Raw genomic sequence first — 19,935 nt, 5'->3', positions numbered from 1 at the left:
GGTTTGACAAAAGAGATTGGTTCAGTTTTTTTTCCAATAGTTTACATGTCATCTGAACCAGTTAATCCCAATCCATACCAATATAATTACTTTGACGATAAAACAATTTGTGTTCTTAGATTTTAGAGCTTCTTCTTAGAATATTTTAAGAAAATTGCTGTTTTTCAACAAAACTCTTGGATTTCTATATTGCTTCCATATCACGTGATCCTGTGAAGACAAATCAACATGCAGTATTGTATTACTATTTATATTTATTGTACTTTAGTGCTTCTTCTATTTCATATGAATATTTGGATTTTCTACTTTGAGTAAATAGGTCACAACATGAAAATATATAAAATTAACTAGAATAGTCTTCTATCTGGCTAATTTCTGCACACTACAATTGGCATCCAGCTTGTTTATGGGGACGATAGGTTGGGACGTTGCCAGGAGTTCAATGTAAAGCCAGCACACATTTCCAATTTAACGTCAAGTACGCAGCAAATCTGGATCAACTCCGTTGTACCCGCGTTTTTAGAGATGTGGGTAAGGAGGAAATGAGAGAGGGTTGTATTTTCTAAAACTTTATGTTTCTCTCCTTACACACCGGGGACACATTTATATATAAAAGACATAGAAAAAAGGGAAGTTTTGCATAATAGGTGACCTTTAAGTGATGTTTTTAAACTCTTTAATTTAGTTTTAATCAATTAATACATGTATTGTGTAATACATATAATTAAGTTGTGAAAATATTATTTTTTAGGTTAATACATTTAAAAGAATTGAGACAATAGATTGTCTTTTTTTTTTTTAATGATTTGGAGATAAACAAATCAGATTTTGAACCCAAAGCAGAAATGTACAACTGGCTATCTTCAAGCCATCAAGCATCTGCTCAATTGTTTTGTCAAGATCTTTTTAATTCTAAAGCTTTAATACACAAATCATCTTTAGACACTCTGCTTTTCTAAGATTTGGTTAAAAAAAAAGGAAAATCTTATGTTTTTTTTATTACCCAAAACGTATTCCCCGTAAGTAAGGACTAAAACATATGAATAATAGATCATTGTAAAGCTTCTCAGTCATTTTAACCAGGATCTGCGGTCATCCAATCAGGATTTAGTACTGTGACTGCAGTCTTATAATTTCTCCACCAGCAGAGGGCATCTCCATCACCTCCACAGTCATGTTGGATGATGTTAGTGTGTTAAGGCCCTGAGAGTGGAGCAGCTGTGTGTGTGTGTGTGTGTGTGTGTGTGTGTGTGTGTGTGTGTGTGCGCGCGCACTAACCAACAACTTTAATGTTGAAACAGTAAAACATTACAACTTATTGTCAGCCAAGAGAGGTTCAAACACAAATGTAGATAAGGGCTGTCAAGTCATTTAATATTGATTAATGTAAAAACATATTAACAAAATTAAGCAAAGTAAAACACAGCAGAATGCATTAAGCACAGCAAACAAGAACAAATCAGATGGTGGAATTTAATAGTGTAAAGACAAAACAAGCACCATATAGGTAACTCAAAAATCCCCTCCTGTCTCACGTTGACATGGCCCTTAACAATAATACAGAAACATTCAAACGTGCTTATTCAAAGTCTTTGATTAGGAGATCCATCCAGAACGCTGAAAACAAACCGAGGGCAGAGAAAGCAACTTGTGGCTTTCAAAGTTCACCATTTGAAAAGAAGCAGAAAAGATACAATTGTTTACCATGGTGCATGATAAGAAGTCCTAGGCAGCCGACGACAGCTCTCCGCCAATGTCGGCCATGAGGCTGTGAATCCACAGGTCCCTCTCCTCAGTTGTAGTGTCCACCAGGTAAACCGACAACCTCCGCTCCCAGAGCTCACCTTTGACCTCGCACACACTCTCCACCTGGGCGACCAGCGCTCGGTCCTCCACGTGGTTCCTGAACAACATGGAGGCCTCCTCCGACCACTGGCGCTGCGTCGTACCTGCAGAGCAAAAATTGAGTAATCCAAACGCATCTCTTTACAGAATCAAAGACAAAAAAAGACATTTGTAGGAGAGCCTTATGATGGGACTCACCTGCCAGTTGTGCAGTGATAGCCTGGAAGGGCAGCTGTCTGAATTCCTCGATCAGAGGCCGGAGGAAAGTGCTGCGGACCAGCTCATGTTTGCCGTAGTCCAACTCGAAGACAGAAAACAAGCCGTTGGCCAGAATCCCCTTCACCTGCACGCGATGCCAACTAGGTGGAGGCAGGCAACAGTTAAGCCATCAACCAACATGTTGTAAAAAAAGTCTTTCTCATGTCGTTACAAAATAGATAGATTTTTTGTGGGACACACAACCAACACAAGGGCAGATATCAGTAGAACTTTCTTGTAGTCATCACACCTGGCAGGGTCAAAATGAACATTATACGAGGTTGATTATTTTAACTACATTTTTTTGTAATCTTTATTAATCAAAAGCAGACTATCAACTAATTGAAATGTGTGTTTCATTACATGAATTGGAAGTTATAAAAAAACAAACACATATTGACTATAGCCATTCATCAGCCTTTCTCCCTTATAAAAGGACTGCTGGGGTGAGAAGCAGGTTGAAGATCAGCAGTTACACTTTAAGAAGGTCATGACATCACCAGTAGGGATTAAACAAAAAATGACTCAATGCTGTTTTGAGGCTGTAAGGATTTGATATGGTTATTTAACTTGTTCCAATATCTCTCCTTGACAAATAAAGGCCTTTATATTTGGTTTAACAGCAGAGGGTGCTATTAGAGAGTTAGAAAGTAACTTTCTTTCCACTGTCCTGATGTCAGTTTGCAAGCAGCACCAGCCTCAGGCAGCCAGATGGAAAGCAGACAGATTACCAGGTGGCTGAGTAGAAGGAGGTGAATCAAAGAAGAATTACAGCAGTATAAAGACAACTTGATAACTATACGTTGAATTTTTTTTATGCATTTGCATAAAAACGATTATTTGTCAAGCATTTTGCACCATATAAAAGTGTATAACTATAACCATTCACTACAATTGGTTTCCAGTGAATGTATTCATCCTCACATACCACAGGAGTGCTATTAATATGACCTCCATATCCTGAAGTCCTCCGAAATCTATTAAGATTATCTTCTGTTAAGGAGCTAATGACATTCCTGACCTATCATCATTTTGAGTGTACAGAAAAATGTAACCATGAAACAATTTACAATCACTTACTTCTTGTCTATTTTGGTCGCGTAGATCCCTCCTTTCTCAATATTTGGGGCAGAGGAGTCGATCTTGGACGACTGGTTATAAAAAAGAACCATCTCCCCCATCAACACCACCAGCTTATGCAGGTCCTGCCATTGCTGCAGCACAAAGTAACCGGGGTGGCAGGCCACTGGCACAAACACATCCATATTCTGACCAGGCTGAAAGAAGACCGGGTGTGACATTATTACAAAGCTTTTATTCACATATTTTCTATTTCTGTAGGTTAAGTTATTCTACAGTAATAATTCATGTCAAAAAGTGTGTAAAGTATATTGGAATGGTGGTTAATGCTTGTATGACCATAAGCCACAAGTTGTTTTTTAAACTTCTTATATCATATACAACAGAAATGTGAATGCCTACAAGCACAACACATGTATTGTCAGTTTGGAGTGTGGTGACTGTGGCGTTAAGGAGTTTGGCTCTTGATCGTTTTTTTTAAGTGATCGGAACATCTGTGTGATGCAGACAAATGTGAATGAGAACAATGTGTTTCCATTCAAATACATAGTTCTTACACCTATTGATTAAAGCCCAAAAAACAAGCAAGGACATCATTTACATACACTTCCCTTGCATGATTGTGAGCCCCTACAGAAAGTGAGTCTGTGTCCACATACCTGGGGGAAGTCCAGTGAAGGAGGCAGGGGAAGGGGCTGCACCCCAGCTTTGGAGGTCGTATCTTGAGGACCGTCCCCTGCCCCGAGAAGAGCTTGGCTTGAAGTCTTGGCAATGGGGTAAGGGGCCGGGCTGCTCAGAGTCAACTTCTCCACTGAAGCACTCAGACCTGGACATTTGATAAAACACAGGTACATTCAAAACCATCACATTAAAGCCAAGTTAGCACTTTAACCTCATTGTCAGTGTGATTTCAATCCACGATAGATTCACATAGAAGGACATTTTGGAGAACAAGAAGGCCCAACATTTGACCAGACTTGTTCATGCAACAAATGCTGACTGTTGGTGGGACTTGGCGCTTGCCGTCGTGCAGTGTTACCTGAATCCACGCCGCCATTGTTGCTGGTGATTGTGTTGCTGTTGGTGATTGTGTTGCTGTTGGTGATTGTGTTGTTGTTCTGTGTTGTGAGCTGCTGCCAAAGCTGTGACTTGGCCAGCTGACGGTTGATGCTCTTGTCCAGCTCCTGACTGTCAGCACCAATGAAGAGGTACATGTAGATCAGACAGTCCCCTTTGTGCTGGTCTAATTTGTGGATCTGTGACGAGGGAACAAAGGGAGAAAAAAACAAAAAGGCACACATTGTTAGAGAGACCTTGAGATGATAGTGGTTGTTTTTGCACTGTTCTTCAACAGGGCTTTACTTGTAAACTTGATTTGCAGCGTTTATATTTTGAATATTTGGAGATAGATTAAAACAACTCCTGCTACACTGTTATTGTGCTCCATGCAGTCAAGCCTTTATAATAAAACATACACTCAGGCATTTAATCATTAGGGACACTTTTGTAATAGTTGGAAGGGCTGCATTTGCCCTAAAAAAGGACATTACCTTCATTTTACAGTCATCAGAGCCCAGGACAGCCTCCTTCACAAACCGGACGGCCTCTGGGCTCCAGTCTCCCTCTGGGACTGTGAGGTCAGCCAGGCGACATTTTATAGCCTGAAGAGATGGACAAAAAACAACGACATTTTACTAACAACTTTATCAGACAGATTTTAATTTGCAGCCTTAGAAATAATGTTTGTTTGTTAACTGTGACAATGACAGACATGTTCAACAAAACAGCAATTCAACTTCTTTGTCCACAAATTTAAAACAAATTCTAGATTCAGCCCTTAAGCTGTTAAGCAGTTTCGGGTTTTTTTTACGAAACTGTGTCTAAGGGCTTCTTAACATTTAATAAACTATGAATGTGTCACTCATTTAACGGAAAGAAACTCAGCTCAATGTTCAATCTGAATTTTCTTTAAAATAAAAAACATATATAGTCTGACTTTTCTACATCCAACTCACAGGTTTATCATTACTTTGAGAAGAAAGATTATTAATGTTCCCCTTTTAGAAGTGTAATTATGGTCATTTGTTGTGGAAATGTCATTTTCGAGCCTGAGACCTGGAAAACAGGCTCTGGGTTGAACAGATTCAGTGATGATGACACATTAATAGGTTTTTTAAAATATTAAGAAGCCCTGAGACACAGTTTCGTGAAGAAAAAAACCCCGCAGCCCCCTCTACCGGGGGCTCTCGGGCTGAGCAGGTTAACGACTATAAGTAAGGGATAATGTGCAGCGGTCCAGGGCTCGACATTATAAATGGCCAGCAAAACGTACTTTCCACTTGCCCGCTCGGGCCACTAAAAATATTGCTTTCAAAATATAAATTGTCCTATTGGTACTTTGAATAGCAATTTTGTTAAATTGTTTAGTTTATCAACGCTACAACATAGCGTTTCGTGAGTCGGTTGTTGGGTGAAAAGCAAACAGCTGCTTGCTGCGGAGCGCAGCGCGAGCAGGCTCCCGTGAGTGGGAGCGCGCTCCTTCGCTACAGACTATCGCGCCACCTAACCATTCGCCAAAATATTTTTAATACCAGCGGTAACCGGCCAAGCGCTGGGCAAAAAACTATCTTCAAATAAAAGTCAGAAAAAAAAAGTCACAAAGAAAGTCACCGGAGGAGTTAAAGGAGAGTGACAGGGAGCATGAGAAGAAGAGGGAGAGAAAGTTTCAGCCAGCTTGATCGATGGAGTTGGTTTCTACTGGTGCAGTGACGCGTCCTAAAACCCTTTTATAATCTATCGATTAGATTTATGATTTGAAAATGATAAGTAGGGTAGACATGTGGAGATTATCCGGCTGAAAAAAACGTGCATTTATCAAACAGGTTTTTTTTCCACAGACCTTATTCCCAGCTATTTTCCAAAACCCTGTGGAGAAATCCCATTGCTTTTTTGTCGAGGGAACCAGCAGCTTACTTCCTGGTTTAGGACGCGTCACTGCACCTCTCAATATGATGCCAATATAAACAAGGTCTTCTGTCGGCTCTGTACATCAATGCCGACCTATGCTGACAAGTAAGTGAAGACAATATAAAGGTATTGGCTATAGGGAAATGTCCCAGCAGTTTAGGATAATGAAGGTTGTAATCTAATCTACTACATAGCCATTACATTTCTAACTCCTAATGATAGAAAGGCAGAAAGCTCATCATACAAATAATAATACTCATAATAATAGCACTCATTTTTTAACAATGACCACAATATCATTATTTGAATAAACCAAATATGAACAATTGAGGAAAATTAGGAAGAACTGATGATTCAAATGTTGTAGTACAAGTAGTAATGTAGTTAGTGCATAAATTACTATTGCAACAAATGTGTTCATTTTCTTCATTATTCATATATTCTTTGGACGAATGCTCCGGGCCAGTGGTTACAAGGGTGGGGCCAGTGATAATACAATTCCACCGGCCCGGTGAATCAGAATCGCGTATTCAACTAGGCCATATTAAATAAGATTGAAATCAATGTGCAAATTAAGGGATGCTTCTCCAGCCATGTGATTGGTTGAAGATTAAGGTGATCACAACACAACAACTACTGACCAGTGGTGGGATGATGATGAAGTTTTCCAGGAAAAGAGAGGGGATCTCTCTGAGATCAGTGACCTCTATAGTGGCCTGGACACCCAGGTCGATGAAGAGGATCTCAATCACTTTGTTGCCAAAAATGTTGGTGATCTGAGAACAAGACAACGGGCAAGTAGGTGCAATATAATGACCTCAAACAATATGATTTTCACTATACTTTAAATATCCAACATATTTTAAGCTTTTTCATATCAAGCTTTTCAAGAAATGATGATTTAAATTCTCTTCTTACCTCCACTCTGGACCACATTCCTTTGTGACGGGCTAGGCAGAACTTGCCACTGAAGGGTCTGGACACCAAGAAATCAGACGTCATCTGGTAGATACAATAACAAAGACATAAAGACCTTTACCCAAGAGGAATTTAATATCTAATGGGGCTGCATGATATTGAAAAAGCTGGCATCGCGATTTTTTTTTTCCCTGCGATATATATTGCGGGTTTTTTTTTTTACTATATTTAACCGGATGAAGGTATTGTCCTCCTGTGCCTCGCTCATTTTTTACCGGTGTTTTGATGGTCTGCAAACTAGCGCGGCGGGACCTGCTGTGATCTGATCAAGAATGATTTTGATTGGTGGTTTGCTGTGCATGCAGAGCCTGCATGTCACTCACTCAAGTACCCCTGACATGAGAGCCGCGCAAGTTTTCCTTTTGTAGCAAGCAGCCACAGCAGCCCTGCTGCTGTACTGGCTTGTAGTTCGTTTATAGCATAACGTTAGCATTTTGCTTCTGGCGACTAGATTTATGATTCAAAAATTATAAAAGTAGGGTTGACATGTGGAGATTATCCGGCTGAACAAAACGTGATCTCTCTTAAATGTGTGTCAACCACAGAGTTTATTTCGAGCTGTTTCCCCAAATCTTATGGAGAATTTGGATTGGTTTTTGACGAAGGAACTGAAAGAAGTTTACTTCCGGGTTTAAGGACGCGTCACTGCGGCTCTCTATAAGGAGTGAGAGCGACGCGTAGCCAAAACCGGAAGCTGCATACACTCTGGTGGCTACCATTAGCAGCTAACTTTTGTGCTCCGATTTTTACATAAAAATTGAATTCTGGATGATAAACAATTGCTTCAAAGCCACAGATACATTATCAACCTATGGATTAACCGATTCAGCCGCGTTTTTTCTCGTTTTAATGCCATTGAACACGTCTTTTGATCAGATTGACAACTACGGTGAGACGATCTCCCGTAAAGGTACGTGTTGTGATGTCTGTGTTTGCTTCCCATTCAATACTTAAATAATCTTTGGAGTCTCAGCTTTAATCGGATATATTGTATGTGCATTTTTGATAAGTAATAAGGGTATCTTTATTTTGAATTCTGTGCTAAAGTGCGTTGGCATTTAAAAAACATTTTTTTTAATAAAACCACACGTCCCTGCGGTGTGAATATCGCGCATGCGCATATCGCGGTTATCGCCATGACACGATATATCGTTCAGCCCTAATATCTAATCATGATTTTGTTTATACTATCACTGTAAACGATTCAATCCTAACAAACGCTGAGGCAAACAACAGTCTTGTTAACCTGGGAGAAGAAGAAGGTCTCTGTTTCTTCCATTAACTTGTTGAGTCGTGCGGTTCCTCTGGAGGGCAGCTGGCAGTAGATGATACCATCTGCACACACACTTGTGACACACACATCCTGATAGGTAGCCTTTACCTACAGGCAAATGAAAAAAAGATGTTAGATAATATACAGAGGATTAATGACACTGAGGACCCAAAGATCATGAATCACCAACTCCTGGTTTTCATTCTAAATGAATAAGACTTATTTTAGTTGATAACAAACACAAGTCAAAAATGATGAGAAGAAGACAACAGCACCACACACTGGTTGAGCTGAGGTGTAATGTCACGAGATATTAATAAATGTGAGAAGCCCCCCTTTGCTGCAGTTAAATTGGCTTTTCAAATGCAAAGGTTTGGTCAAGCCTGCTATTGTAAGAGATGGGATCTCATACTCTAATGCATTCACACAATACGTGTAGTTTGCAGCACCCCCCTTACAGTCAGTGGGTTCTTCATGGTGTCGTCCTGGAGAGCCTTCCGGCAGGCGGAGTTGATGTTGATGTCATCATCCTGAGACGTGTCGTACAGCACGGCCACAGGCGTCTCGTTCTCTTGACATGGCTCCAAAGTCTCCATCAGCAGAATTTTTCCGACTATCAACTTCTCCACAGAAGACACCACCAGTGCGTGGGAGCCAAATGCCTCGAGACCTTTGAGCAAGGCAAAATAAAGGATGAAGGGAAGGAAGAGGGGCCATTGAACAAAATAAATGTTTTCCTTCAGTTGTGACATGGGTGCTTTTATCTTAATCATTTGCACAACAAAGGGTTCCTAAAGTAATTTACTTATCCTTTATGTACCTGCGAGTCGAACATTGAAAGCCTGGAAGGGCAGAGAGAGGAAGTCCTGGTGCAGATCCAGCAGATTAGTCCCACTGGTTTCCACAGAGAAGCCATGGTCCACATAGTACACCTGGCAAACAGACAAAACGATCATGAGAGGGAATATTCTAGATGGCTTTAGGCCCCATCTGCCGATACCGATCGCCGATGGGGCCTAAATGGAAGATTTAAACATCACTTTAAATCTTCCATTTAAAGTGATGTTTAAAACTCAGTTAATGGGGCTCATTCACGCGCACAGAGAAAAGGGTCATGTATTTTACGTCATGCGATCGGCTCTCGCGGTCGGCATGTTTAGAGAGCACCGATCGATCGGTAGAGAGTGAGTATCGGCCGATCTCGTAGCATCCCTACGTGTCATTGTATTTTCATGTCTTTTTTAAGAAAAATGTACTTGTCCACATTGCTTGACGAAAGGGCAGATCTGCTGGCACTAACAATGTCTCCTGTTGTGGAGAACACCCTCTCGCTAGGGACAGAGGTAGCAGATACAGCCAGGTAGCGCTTTGCTAACATGGCAAAATAAGGATATTTGGCGTTTGTAATAGCTTTGGCTCGGTCTGAACTTTTTGCGAGTGTTGGAGGCTTAAATGCTAGTGGGAGTTGGGTTTGCACTTCAGTCTTTTTTCTTTTGGTACCGGTGATATTCACGTTTGGGTGATGCCTTTTCAAATGAGTGTGCAAGTTTGATGTATTTTCAGCCGCGTAACCAATTTTAGTTGAACAATGCCGAAACCTGTCTTTGTCCGTCATCCTTTTACGTAACTGCGAAACCAAAATGTTCCCAAACCGGAGACTTCAATGATGCTGGAGGATTTGAGCTCAACTTTATCTGCGTTCGCCATTTCGACAGTTCCTCAAATTACTGACTACATTTAAACGCATCCCTGTGACCAGCTCTCATAGTATGCATCTCGTCCAATGAAATTACTTGGTGCTCTATGACTCGTTGAACCCAATGTGAGCAAATTATACTGAATGCTGCAATGCAGCACCTGAGATTACTTCCAAAAAGTTGTTCACGTTCTCAATTTTTTGTTCAAGTTTAACGTTATATTTGTTCGGTACACGTGTCCGTACCGAATAATTTCGGTATGAATACATATACCGTTACACCCCTACTGCAGACGTATACAACTATAACTAAATGACTTACCTTGACCTTGTTAAGGGTCAGAATCTCAATGACTTGAGCTCTTGCCAAGTCCTCTCCATCCTCCCCTCTGACGGCTGCCAGCTGACCAATCACAGGTCTAGACAGAGGATGGTGGGTGGAGCCTTGGCTGTAGAACGTGCGCATTGCTTCCTCCATGGCCTCCTGGGCATTGGAATAGTTCTCACCTACATACCTAAACAAATAGAAAAAGGTTTTTAATCTGTGAAGTGTAGTAATCAAAAACAGTTTGCTGGATGTTGCATTAACAAAAGCAAACATGTAGTTTACATTTAGTTTGTAAATCCCTTCACCCACTGAATAAAAAAAGGGCACTAACATCTGGCTTTCTTTTGGAAAGGTTACAATCAGCATTCCAGGAACAAATGCAGTCACAGGTATTTTTAGGATTGAGCTTAGATTGGCAGTAGTTTAAACATTGAACACTAGCAGACATGCTAGTGTCTTTGCCTGAGTTTTGCAACGGTTCACAATCAAATACAACTGAGCAAGCAATACTCCTATATTGTTGGTACAACATACAGGGTTCTTACACCTCTTCCAAAGTCAAATTCAAGCACTTTTCAAGCATTTTCAAGGTGCATTTTCAAGCAGCGTACAGCTGTTGTAAATTACATATTTATATGCACATACTTATACTCAAATGATTATTTCCCTACCTCACATTAAATCAGATGTTCTTTATGCTATAAACAACCAAATGTGTGTTTCGTAATAGCATTCTACATAAGGATGAAAAATTAAAGATAAGAAAACAAAGTTTAATATTGTAAAATGAGTGACCCATATCATATATAGTAGACTGGGCATCCCATATAACCTGGCTGAGCCAATATAAAACAATCAGCCAACTAACTTTTCAATAAATTCTTTATTAACATTTTTAACATTTTTGAGGTCCTTTTAGGGTGGCAGTAAACATACGGCTCTCCAAGGTTAGGACAAAACCATTGCAACACAAAGCTGATATAAAAAAAGCGTGTGCAGAGATCCTCTTTCTGTGTAAGGGTTTTGGAGGTTTCCAGGGAATTTTTTGCAGAATATGAAACTTTTATTGCCAAAATCTCCCGATAAATACATGTTTGAAGCTTGTAAAGGGAAGATGACAGCTCTCCCTCGCACTAATGCTTTTACGTAGCGATACTACCAGTAGAAATACATTGCTTTTATGTGCTTCATCCTCTGAAAACCACAGGATGGCGACTGTCGCACATACTGACATAGGTACGCTCCTTTTTATTATTGTCACCTGCATAAGCAATAATCCACATCGAGTTCGCTAACGTTACTAGCTTAAACAAACGTAACATGCAACGTTAGCCTAATCCAAAATCCTCTACTACGGCTTACCTTTCATATTGCTCGTCAGCGCAGACTCTCCCATCGCGAATAATTGAAATTCTTTGTGGCAAACTGTGCAGAAGGCGAATCGTTGGGTTGATCCTCGTTTTAGCCACAGCTTGTATTTCTTTTCGGATAGCCAACGCTCGTTAAAACAGCAACCTCCTGGCATACTGTCATTCTCTCATTAGAATGCCCAGGTCACACAAATAAAACACTTGCAGGTCGCGCGCATAGCGCGGGAAGGCCGGAGCGGAGCTGTTTTATGTAGAAGCGAAGCAACTAAGGGCGCTCCGACTTCTTTATTTTCTTTTAATCTAAAAAGCGAACTATTCAGTCAGACAGCAATTTATTGTAAAAGTAAAGCATTTACAATTTCAAGCACTTTATCTCAAATCCAAGCACCATTCCCAAAATTCAAGCACTTTTCAAGTCATGAAAACACCTCGTAAAAATTCAAGCATTTTCAAGGATTTCAAGCACCCGTACAAACCCTGAACATATAGTTTACTGACACCTACATGATCTGTAAGTTCATATTTTTCATTCAAAATAAACTTCACAAAGCTTTAATTTATTATTTAAGGTCTTGCCATTGGCTGATGAACGACTCTTCTGTTGTGTGTACTGTTATTAGCTCCAGGAAAAGATATTGCCAACTTGTGCGTCTCACCTTAACGTAACAACATTGCTGCCTTTGGCCTCAGTGACGAGCACAGAAGGGTACTGCTCCGCTGGAAGAAGCAGATCTTGAGGCACCGCAGACCCCAGGACCTCCAGACCAGAGGGAAGGAGACGGCGTCTACCCTGCTGGCTTTCCTGGCTGTCTACGGCTTTTATGACGGCTTTACTGGAGTAATACAGGATGGCCTGAGAACAGAAGATTACATCAACAACAAACACAATCATTTATACAGTTTTTCAAGAATATCAGTGGCAGGAAGGATGTCTAACACCTCCCTTAATAATACAAGGTAATGGCAGAAATTAAATCATTATTTCTGTTGGAAACAATCCACATTTTATCCACACCAATAAATCAGGTTAGTGATGAGTTATTCCACGCCTTCAAGGTTCACTTCTCAGTAGTGAGAGAGCATTAACTGAGGAATAAATAATTATGCACTACTCTTGAGGACATTGTGTACTTACCTTCTTCTTGTCATGTGGAACAGGGTACTCCACAGTACATATATCCAGCAGAAGAGACAAGTTGTTCAGAACCTGTTCGGGGAATGGCGTCTTGTATGTATCCATCAAGAGTTTGGGCAGAGCGTGGGCCCAGAGACCTTGACTGTACTTTAACAGAAGCTCCTTTATTCTCTGACGCACCTCAGCAGACACAACATCAGCAGAAGCTTTCGAGGCAGGGCAAGGGACAGGGTCAGAGTTAGGGGAGAAGGTGACCTTTAAAAGGGGTAACATCTCAGGGCCAGGATGGAGGGAAGAAGCTGATGGAGGAGCTTTAGTGGATGCCAGGCAAGTCCAGGTAGGGGCGAAGGAACGAGTGTTTTGGATGTCGGTAGTTGTAGGAAAGTTGTGATTATCTCCACCATCATTGGGATTGACTAGATTAACAAAGGGCTGCAAATGTGGAGCAAGTGCTGGGTTGCGGGCGGGACTGCGCAATGTGACTGAAGACAATGGTTTACATGAAGAGAAAGTGACAGTTTTTGGAGGAAAAAGGAAGGTGGGCTTAGCTAAGGGGGAAAGACTGGGTTTAGGGACAGGGATAGGAGAGCGGGGGATTGAGGAAGTTGTGTCGGATGTTGGGGGACAGGTAGAAACAGGTTTGGTGATACTTCTTGAATTGGTGGGTGGTGGTGGAGCCCCATTGGTCATGCTACTTTTACTAACAGTACTAGTCTTAAGGGGCAGAGGAGGGTAGACGAGGCGGTCCGATCGGCTGGGAGATTTTTCCACCTGTGAGGACCAGACGGGAGACAGAACAAGGAGGAAGGACATTTTACCACTTCCTATTCAAGTTTTGTCTAGGTATTGAGAATACTTTTGATGGACCCTCTTTACCCATGTATTCGCAGTCTCAGAAAGTATAATAAACTAAAAAAGTAAACTAAAATAGGATCAGATCATTTCACCCTTCCCCAAAAAGGCCAGATGAACATTTGTATAGTCCTCAAACAATACTCACAAGGCTTTATTTACTGTATAATTATTTGTACATGAATAAATAAGAGTGACTGACTCACCAAAGCGATGTGGGTCCACTTTTCCAGATCTATGAGCACCTGAGGGTGGAGCGTCTGACTGAACATATCGCTGTAGACACCTGGTAGTTTAGACAGCCACAATCCACTGAAGTACATCGTCAGGAGTTCAGTTATTCTGCTCTGCGTCAGCTCCATGTCATACAGACCGGACTGCATGGGGAGATTTCACATTGATCACTACTCTGATTTAGTCACAATAACAGGCAGATATATTTTATGAATGAAGGTTTCATTGATAAATCTAAGCAGTTATGTTATGTTGGGGATAAATTAGACAGTAAGCACAGAGAAAGTATATTTTGTACCTTGGGTTGACCAAGGCTGGAGACCTTTTCAGGAGGCTTTGCTGTGAAATGTTCTGCAAAGGAAGAAGAAAAGGTTAAGTGCTGATATTTGTAAACGGTTTGGGGCAGATTCTGCAGGATTTGGTTAGTCTGGTAAGCATCAAAGGATTTTTGTGTTGGCAGTGTTGCCGGCATACATTCGTCTGCAATACTGTACAGGTGGTGATAGGGATGCATATCGTTGACTTTTTTATGATACCGATACCGATACTCAACCGATACATATCGTGATACTTTGAAAATGCATCATCCCACAATTACTCCCATGAAGCGCTGTACGATATAGTTAACATTTCAAATTAATATTACATTTAATTGTGGGACTTCTTGGACCTTTTAGTACTGAACAAACAATGAAAAATACATTAAAAATATGAAGAAAACCGATTATGGAATATCTTTTATAACACCCGCCATCAGGTGTGCGGCATGAATAGCACATCTTGTCAATGCAAACAGACCGTTATAGCACCGTTATAATTCATGTTAAACCTGAGATTCGACAAGAGAACAAATAAATAATAGAATGGTCATGAGATCTCGGCATTGCACAAACAAACAAATCTCATCTTTAAAATCAACAATTGCCTTCACTGGTGAGAGAAAACAAATCCCATCACAGCTCATTTGTGGGACTTACCTTTCTAGTATTGAACAAACAATGAAAAATACATAAAATATGAAGAAAAACGATTATGCAATCTAATTGATAACAACCGCCATCACGGGCCACGGACTCACCTTTAAAATAAAAAATTTAAAAAGAACAAACATTTTATTTTTATTTTTTAAAGTATCGAAACAGGATCTGATTTCGGTACGGTATACCGTAGCCACCAGTAACCGGTATTTCGGTAATACCGGTATGCATCCCTAGGTGGGGAAGGGATCAACTGTGTGTTTCAACAGTGACAAGAAAACATGACAGGGAAACAATAAACGTTGTGAAAGGACAAACACCAAGCAGGTCCAACTTACCAGGGGGTTTCTGAACGTTTGCCAAGCTCTTCTCTTTCCTGTTGGCAACAGAACAGTCTATTGAGCATTTTTTACAATAACAAAGCTGTAAATCAAAACAATAAATATAATAAAAGCGCTGCCCTGAGCAATATTTTAGTAAAGGGTGGTAGACAAACAGTTATAAGCATGCTCGCTTTTATAGTTCTTTTTTTTATTCATGCACTGAAAGTATGCAATTGGCAAGAAAAACGAGGGTTGAGATTTAACTAAGCTAATGTCACTTTGAACCCTGTCATCCAAATAAAGAGAAGGAAGGGTGGGACACTAAGCCACTTTTTACATTAACAGGTGCTGACCAACTACAATGGAGAATAAGTGTATGCTGCCAGTCTCCAAGTATCAACGTCTGCTGTCAGTTGCAATATTTCACAAGTGGGTGCTGATTTGTGCAAACAGGCCTACTCTTCCTTGTGCCTAGTTTATGGATATTACGTATCAATGAAACCAGACACAACCACAGCATTAATAATACTTTACTTCAAAAGTACTCGCAGTTTTTTGGTTTTCAGCTGGGAAAACAGGCTATGGTGGGAAAAGGGATGGTCCACATGTGCATGTTCACCTGTCAGGCACCAAACACTGTTCTACAGCTGTTCGAGGGGCTGGTTGGTAAGTCGGTTGAGGAGGATGATGAAAAACGGGTTGTCTGTATGGGACAGGGACGTGAGAGCTGAAGCTTCGGCCCAATTGCCTGATGTTTGGGGAGAACACAAGGAGATACTTTGGTTTATTCACTTTGGAAATCACTTAAACATGATGCCTTGAAAAAAACATTATATTCTTCGATGCATGAGATTCAATGAGTGCTTTTTACAGAAAGCAACCACCACTTTGGGTTTCCAAGAACTGAAATTAAATAGCTGACAAAAATGTAATAATAATGCTGCTTTTTAGTGGCTAGACAATGTATAATCAATGTTGCCCCATAACGCTGTAAGTGCAGCCACTGCTCATCATTATTGATTTAATCTGTTATTGTTTACCTGTAGTCTCCTGAGGCGCTGTGGCCTCCGTGGCCTGGAGCGGACCGAGAGCGGTTTGCTATCCAGCTAGAGGGACCACCAACTATGGGTTGGCGGAGACTAGACCGTGGCCTCACTAAATGCATGGACAGGGAGGTTAGTTTAGGTTGATAAAAGGAGCAGAGACACAGAGAAAGCTTTGAGGAACTATATCCTCCTGGGACCAGAGGAAAAAATGTGTCTTCCAATTTCCTTTTTTTTTTTATGATTTCCTACCTATTTAGGGTTAAAAAAAAAAAGATCTTGCAATTTAGACTTATTTTATTTTTTAAATGTTACAGTATGTCCACTGTAGAGGACGTCAGGACCATATTAGTTTGAAAATCAGCCAAAATTAACAGATAGACTATGTAACGTATTATGGTTATAGAGTGATATTAATACAATAATACATTCACCTTTATTTAAAACATAAATAAGTAATTGATCTGAACATTGCTGTTTATTTGGTCAATAAAAAACTAGTTTGTTTTTTGGTGAATCTTTCCAGATCTTCAAAGACTTTGTATTCAATGTAGTGGGAAAAGTACCTCAATGACTCCAGTCGGCACGGGCTGTAGGGTCATCTTGACTAGTTGTATGGATGTGGTCTCCATTTTACCATGCTCATAGAAACAAAGCTGTCTGAGGCAATTCTCATTTTTCATGGCTCCACTTAAAATAAAAGCAACAATAAGACATACGTGCTACTCTTGGCCCACAGAGGGCCATGTCTTTCCAGCTCGTCCCTATCTGTCTCTCTATCTGTATCTGTGCGCTCATGGAGCCTCCTTCATCTTTCCCCCCCCTTCCTCTTGACCCTCTTCTATCCCAGGTGTGAAATCATCATCTCTCTCATCATCTGAGAGCTCAACATCTTAATCTCCCTTAACTATCTGGTACAGAAAATGTCTGATTCAGTTCCGTCTCCTGCAACAATATTGAGTCATTAAGTCCATGAAGATGGTCCTGACGTCCACTAGAATGGACATTTATAAAAGAGCTGTTATTTCAAAACTTGAATTATTTAATTACTTTCAGAACTAATTATATAGTTCTCACATGTTAATAAACAAGAACATATATGATTTTCATTGTAAAAATTACAATTATTCAACAATATTTGACTTCTCCTCCTGCTTCTATAACATTTAGCTTTTGGTATGCCAGCCATTTTGGATGAAAAGAAAGAGGAACTTCCCAGCATGCAATTTGAACCAATGACATATCACTGCAAAGACTAGGATGTCCTCTGTACAGTACATCAGGGATTGATAGAGTAGCTCAAAAGAGTAAAAGGAGATGCGTGTTAACAAAATGTCCACTACAGAGGACATTTTCAACCGGCTGGGTCCCACGAGGATATGGGCATGTCCCTGGGCAAGACACTGCACCCCAAATTGCTCCTGTGGGGATTGCCCACAGTATTGAGTATGTAAGTCACTTTGGATAAAAGCGTCTAACAAGTAACATGTAATGTAATATGGAATCACAAATAATGATTTACGAGGTTAATATTTGCAGCTCTCATCCCTTGTCTTGATAAAAAAAAACTCTTACTGCCGATATAAGAGGTCTGACATAAGAGACAAGCAACAAGCATCTCTTACCGTTGAGCATGTACGAGTTGGACGGTTTGAATCTCATCTTGCAGTTGACGAATTGGGAGCGGCCAGCCCTCTTGGCGTTCTTCTGCTTGGCCACCAGCTCAGCAATGTGGGCCGTCTCTCCACACACTGCAGCAAAGCATTTCACCTAAAGAGCACATGTGTTGAAGTCTTATTATTCACAATGTGCTTTGTAAAAGTGAACTTTTGCCGCAGTTTTTTTCAGTTCTGTGTTGATGCTAGTCGACTGAGACACTGTTTAAGGAAGCAAATTAAACACCAGGTAGGGCTGTACCCAAATATTCGTTCGTTGGACTACTATTTGGGTTTCAATTTCGTTATACGGATATTTGTTTTTTTCCGCACTGCGGCTGCCAAATAGAATTTATTGAAAACTCCAATATCAACGTAAGAGCTTGTGCCTGTTAGGGGGGTTCTAACACTTAACCATAAACGTTATCGTTTACTTTCTCCGTCTTTATATGTAGATATAACTTTTTCTCCGTTTATCTCCGTCACGTTGTTTCCATGACGTGACAGAATATTCGCTGATTGCTACCGGATATCCGGAGCCCGAAAAATTGTATTCGGGACAGCCATAGTAACAATGTCCTCACCTCTCCCATGTGGTAATCCATGCGGACTACCGAGGGGATGCTCGTGAGGTAGTCTTCCAGTTTGGAGTAGCCCAGCTTCCTCAGCGGGATGCTCTCTCCGCACAGTGACCGGTACTCTACCTGCAGGGTGCTAAAAGACACCCCGTGTTTGCTGGACTGAAGTACAGACCGCAACATTTTCTTAATGGACTCGCTGTCTGACATCCTGATAGATTCACACTGAAAAATAAACACAATAAACATTAAACCGGAATATAGTTTCCCTAATGGCAGAGGTGGGAAGTAACCAAGTACAGTTACTCAGCTTTAGCTACTCAACACAATACATCTTTACAAATTAAACTAGTCGTCAGGGGACCATCTCTTTAACACAAGTAACAAAAAGTAAATCAGAACTTTGTCTAATACAATAAAATGCTATTTGATGCAACAATATAGTCTAGAAATGTCATATGCATAAACACATTTAAACACTAAAAGGCAATTTTTCTGCACATTGATAACTTTTACGTGTTATACTTTAAGTTACATTTTGCTGAGAATATTCTTTTACTTTTGAACGCAGGACCTTAACTTGTTTTTACGTATTTTTGACAATAATGTATTGTTGTACTTCCACCTTTGCAAAGCGACAGGTGGGGGACGCGTGGAAGTAGTAGGCCACAGGCAGACCGTTAACATTACACTCTGATCTTTTATATACCGTAAATCATAAATGTGTATATTATATTAAGTGTTGTATGTCTTTTTAAAAAAAAATGGACCTAGAGTCTGTTCAAATAAAGCTGATGTAAACGACATAGCTGCTGCGTAAATTACGGATTGTGTTCGACTCTCTCGTCTTCCAATGTGGTTGTTAGCTTAGCCAACGTGGTTAGCCGCTTAGTGGTTGGATCATGGCCTAGGTGTTGAACAGAGGCTAATGGCTAGCTGTTCGTTAGCAGCTAGCGGTAAAATAAACTGTGTTATTTCGGCCCACAACTGACCCGTTACATTCCAGACATAATTATTTCCAATGTGCAATGACGTTAGCCCATGTTTTGTGACGGACAAAGATGTCTCCATTGTGTTTCTATGGATTTACCTTTAGTTTTAAATTGTTAGCCGAACTGACGTGGTCTCTCCTGTGCTGCCGAGTTCAAAATCACGTGCAGTCGTTCAAGAGATCACGAACGTTAACGCCCACAGTCTCAAATGGTTACTGCCGGAAAGTGAATGGGAAGGTTTTCCGTTGAAGCACGCGAAGCAACGGATAATGTTTTCCTACCACTAATCTTATGAACATTTAGGTAGTTAAATACTTTGCATTTTAGGTGATCAACAAGGCAATCTTGCAC

At 40.5% G+C, this 19,935-nt stretch overlaps 1 protein-coding gene across 1 annotated transcript; it reads right to left on the bottom strand.

The window, feature by feature from the left end:
- Window positions 1-1,357: 1,357 nt before the first annotated feature.
- On the bottom strand, window positions 1,358-19,926 carry tdrd7a (tudor domain containing 7 a). Its single transcript, XM_079686402.1, has 22 exons — window positions 19,683-19,926; window positions 18,599-18,817; window positions 17,985-18,129; window positions 16,357-16,471; window positions 15,936-16,064; window positions 15,332-15,369; window positions 14,315-14,367; window positions 13,989-14,159; window positions 12,931-13,701; window positions 12,452-12,648; window positions 10,420-10,612; window positions 9,222-9,333; window positions 8,860-9,071; window positions 8,375-8,509; window positions 7,069-7,152; window positions 6,792-6,926; window positions 4,734-4,844; window positions 4,223-4,439; window positions 3,843-4,009; window positions 3,184-3,380; window positions 2,044-2,204; window positions 1,358-1,949 (listed from the first exon to the last, which is right to left on the bottom strand). The coding sequence occupies exons 2-22, from the start codon at window positions 18,800-18,802 to the stop codon at window positions 1,726-1,728; spliced, it is 3,771 nt and encodes a 1,256-aa protein (XP_079542528.1). The 5' UTR covers window positions 18,803-18,817; window positions 19,683-19,926; the 3' UTR covers window positions 1,358-1,725.
- Between the last annotated feature and the right edge of the window lie 9 nt (window positions 19,927-19,935).

Source organism: Notothenia rossii, assembly GCF_949606895.1.
Source record: "Notothenia rossii genome assembly, chromosome: 1".
In the NCBI taxonomy this organism is placed as follows: domain Eukaryota; kingdom Metazoa; phylum Chordata; class Actinopteri; order Perciformes; family Nototheniidae; genus Notothenia; species Notothenia rossii.
The sequence above is the reverse complement of the archived record's forward strand: the minus strand, read 5'-3'. Positions and strand labels throughout refer to the sequence as shown.

Excerpts from the sequence above, each read along its gene's own strand:
- tdrd7a (XM_079686402.1), bottom strand. The coding sequence starts at position 18,802 with ATGTCAGACAGCGAGTCCATTAAGAAAATGTTGCGGTCTGTACTTCAG. Across the intron at positions 14,160-14,314 it reads CCAGCCTTGGTCAACCCAAG|TCCGGTCTGTATGACATGGA; the intron begins GTACAAAATATA and ends CTCCCCATGCAG. Across the intron at positions 2,205-3,183 it reads GCGACCAAAATAGACAAGAA|TTGGCATCGCGTGCAGGTGA; the intron begins GTAAGTGATTGT and ends GCCTCCACCTAG.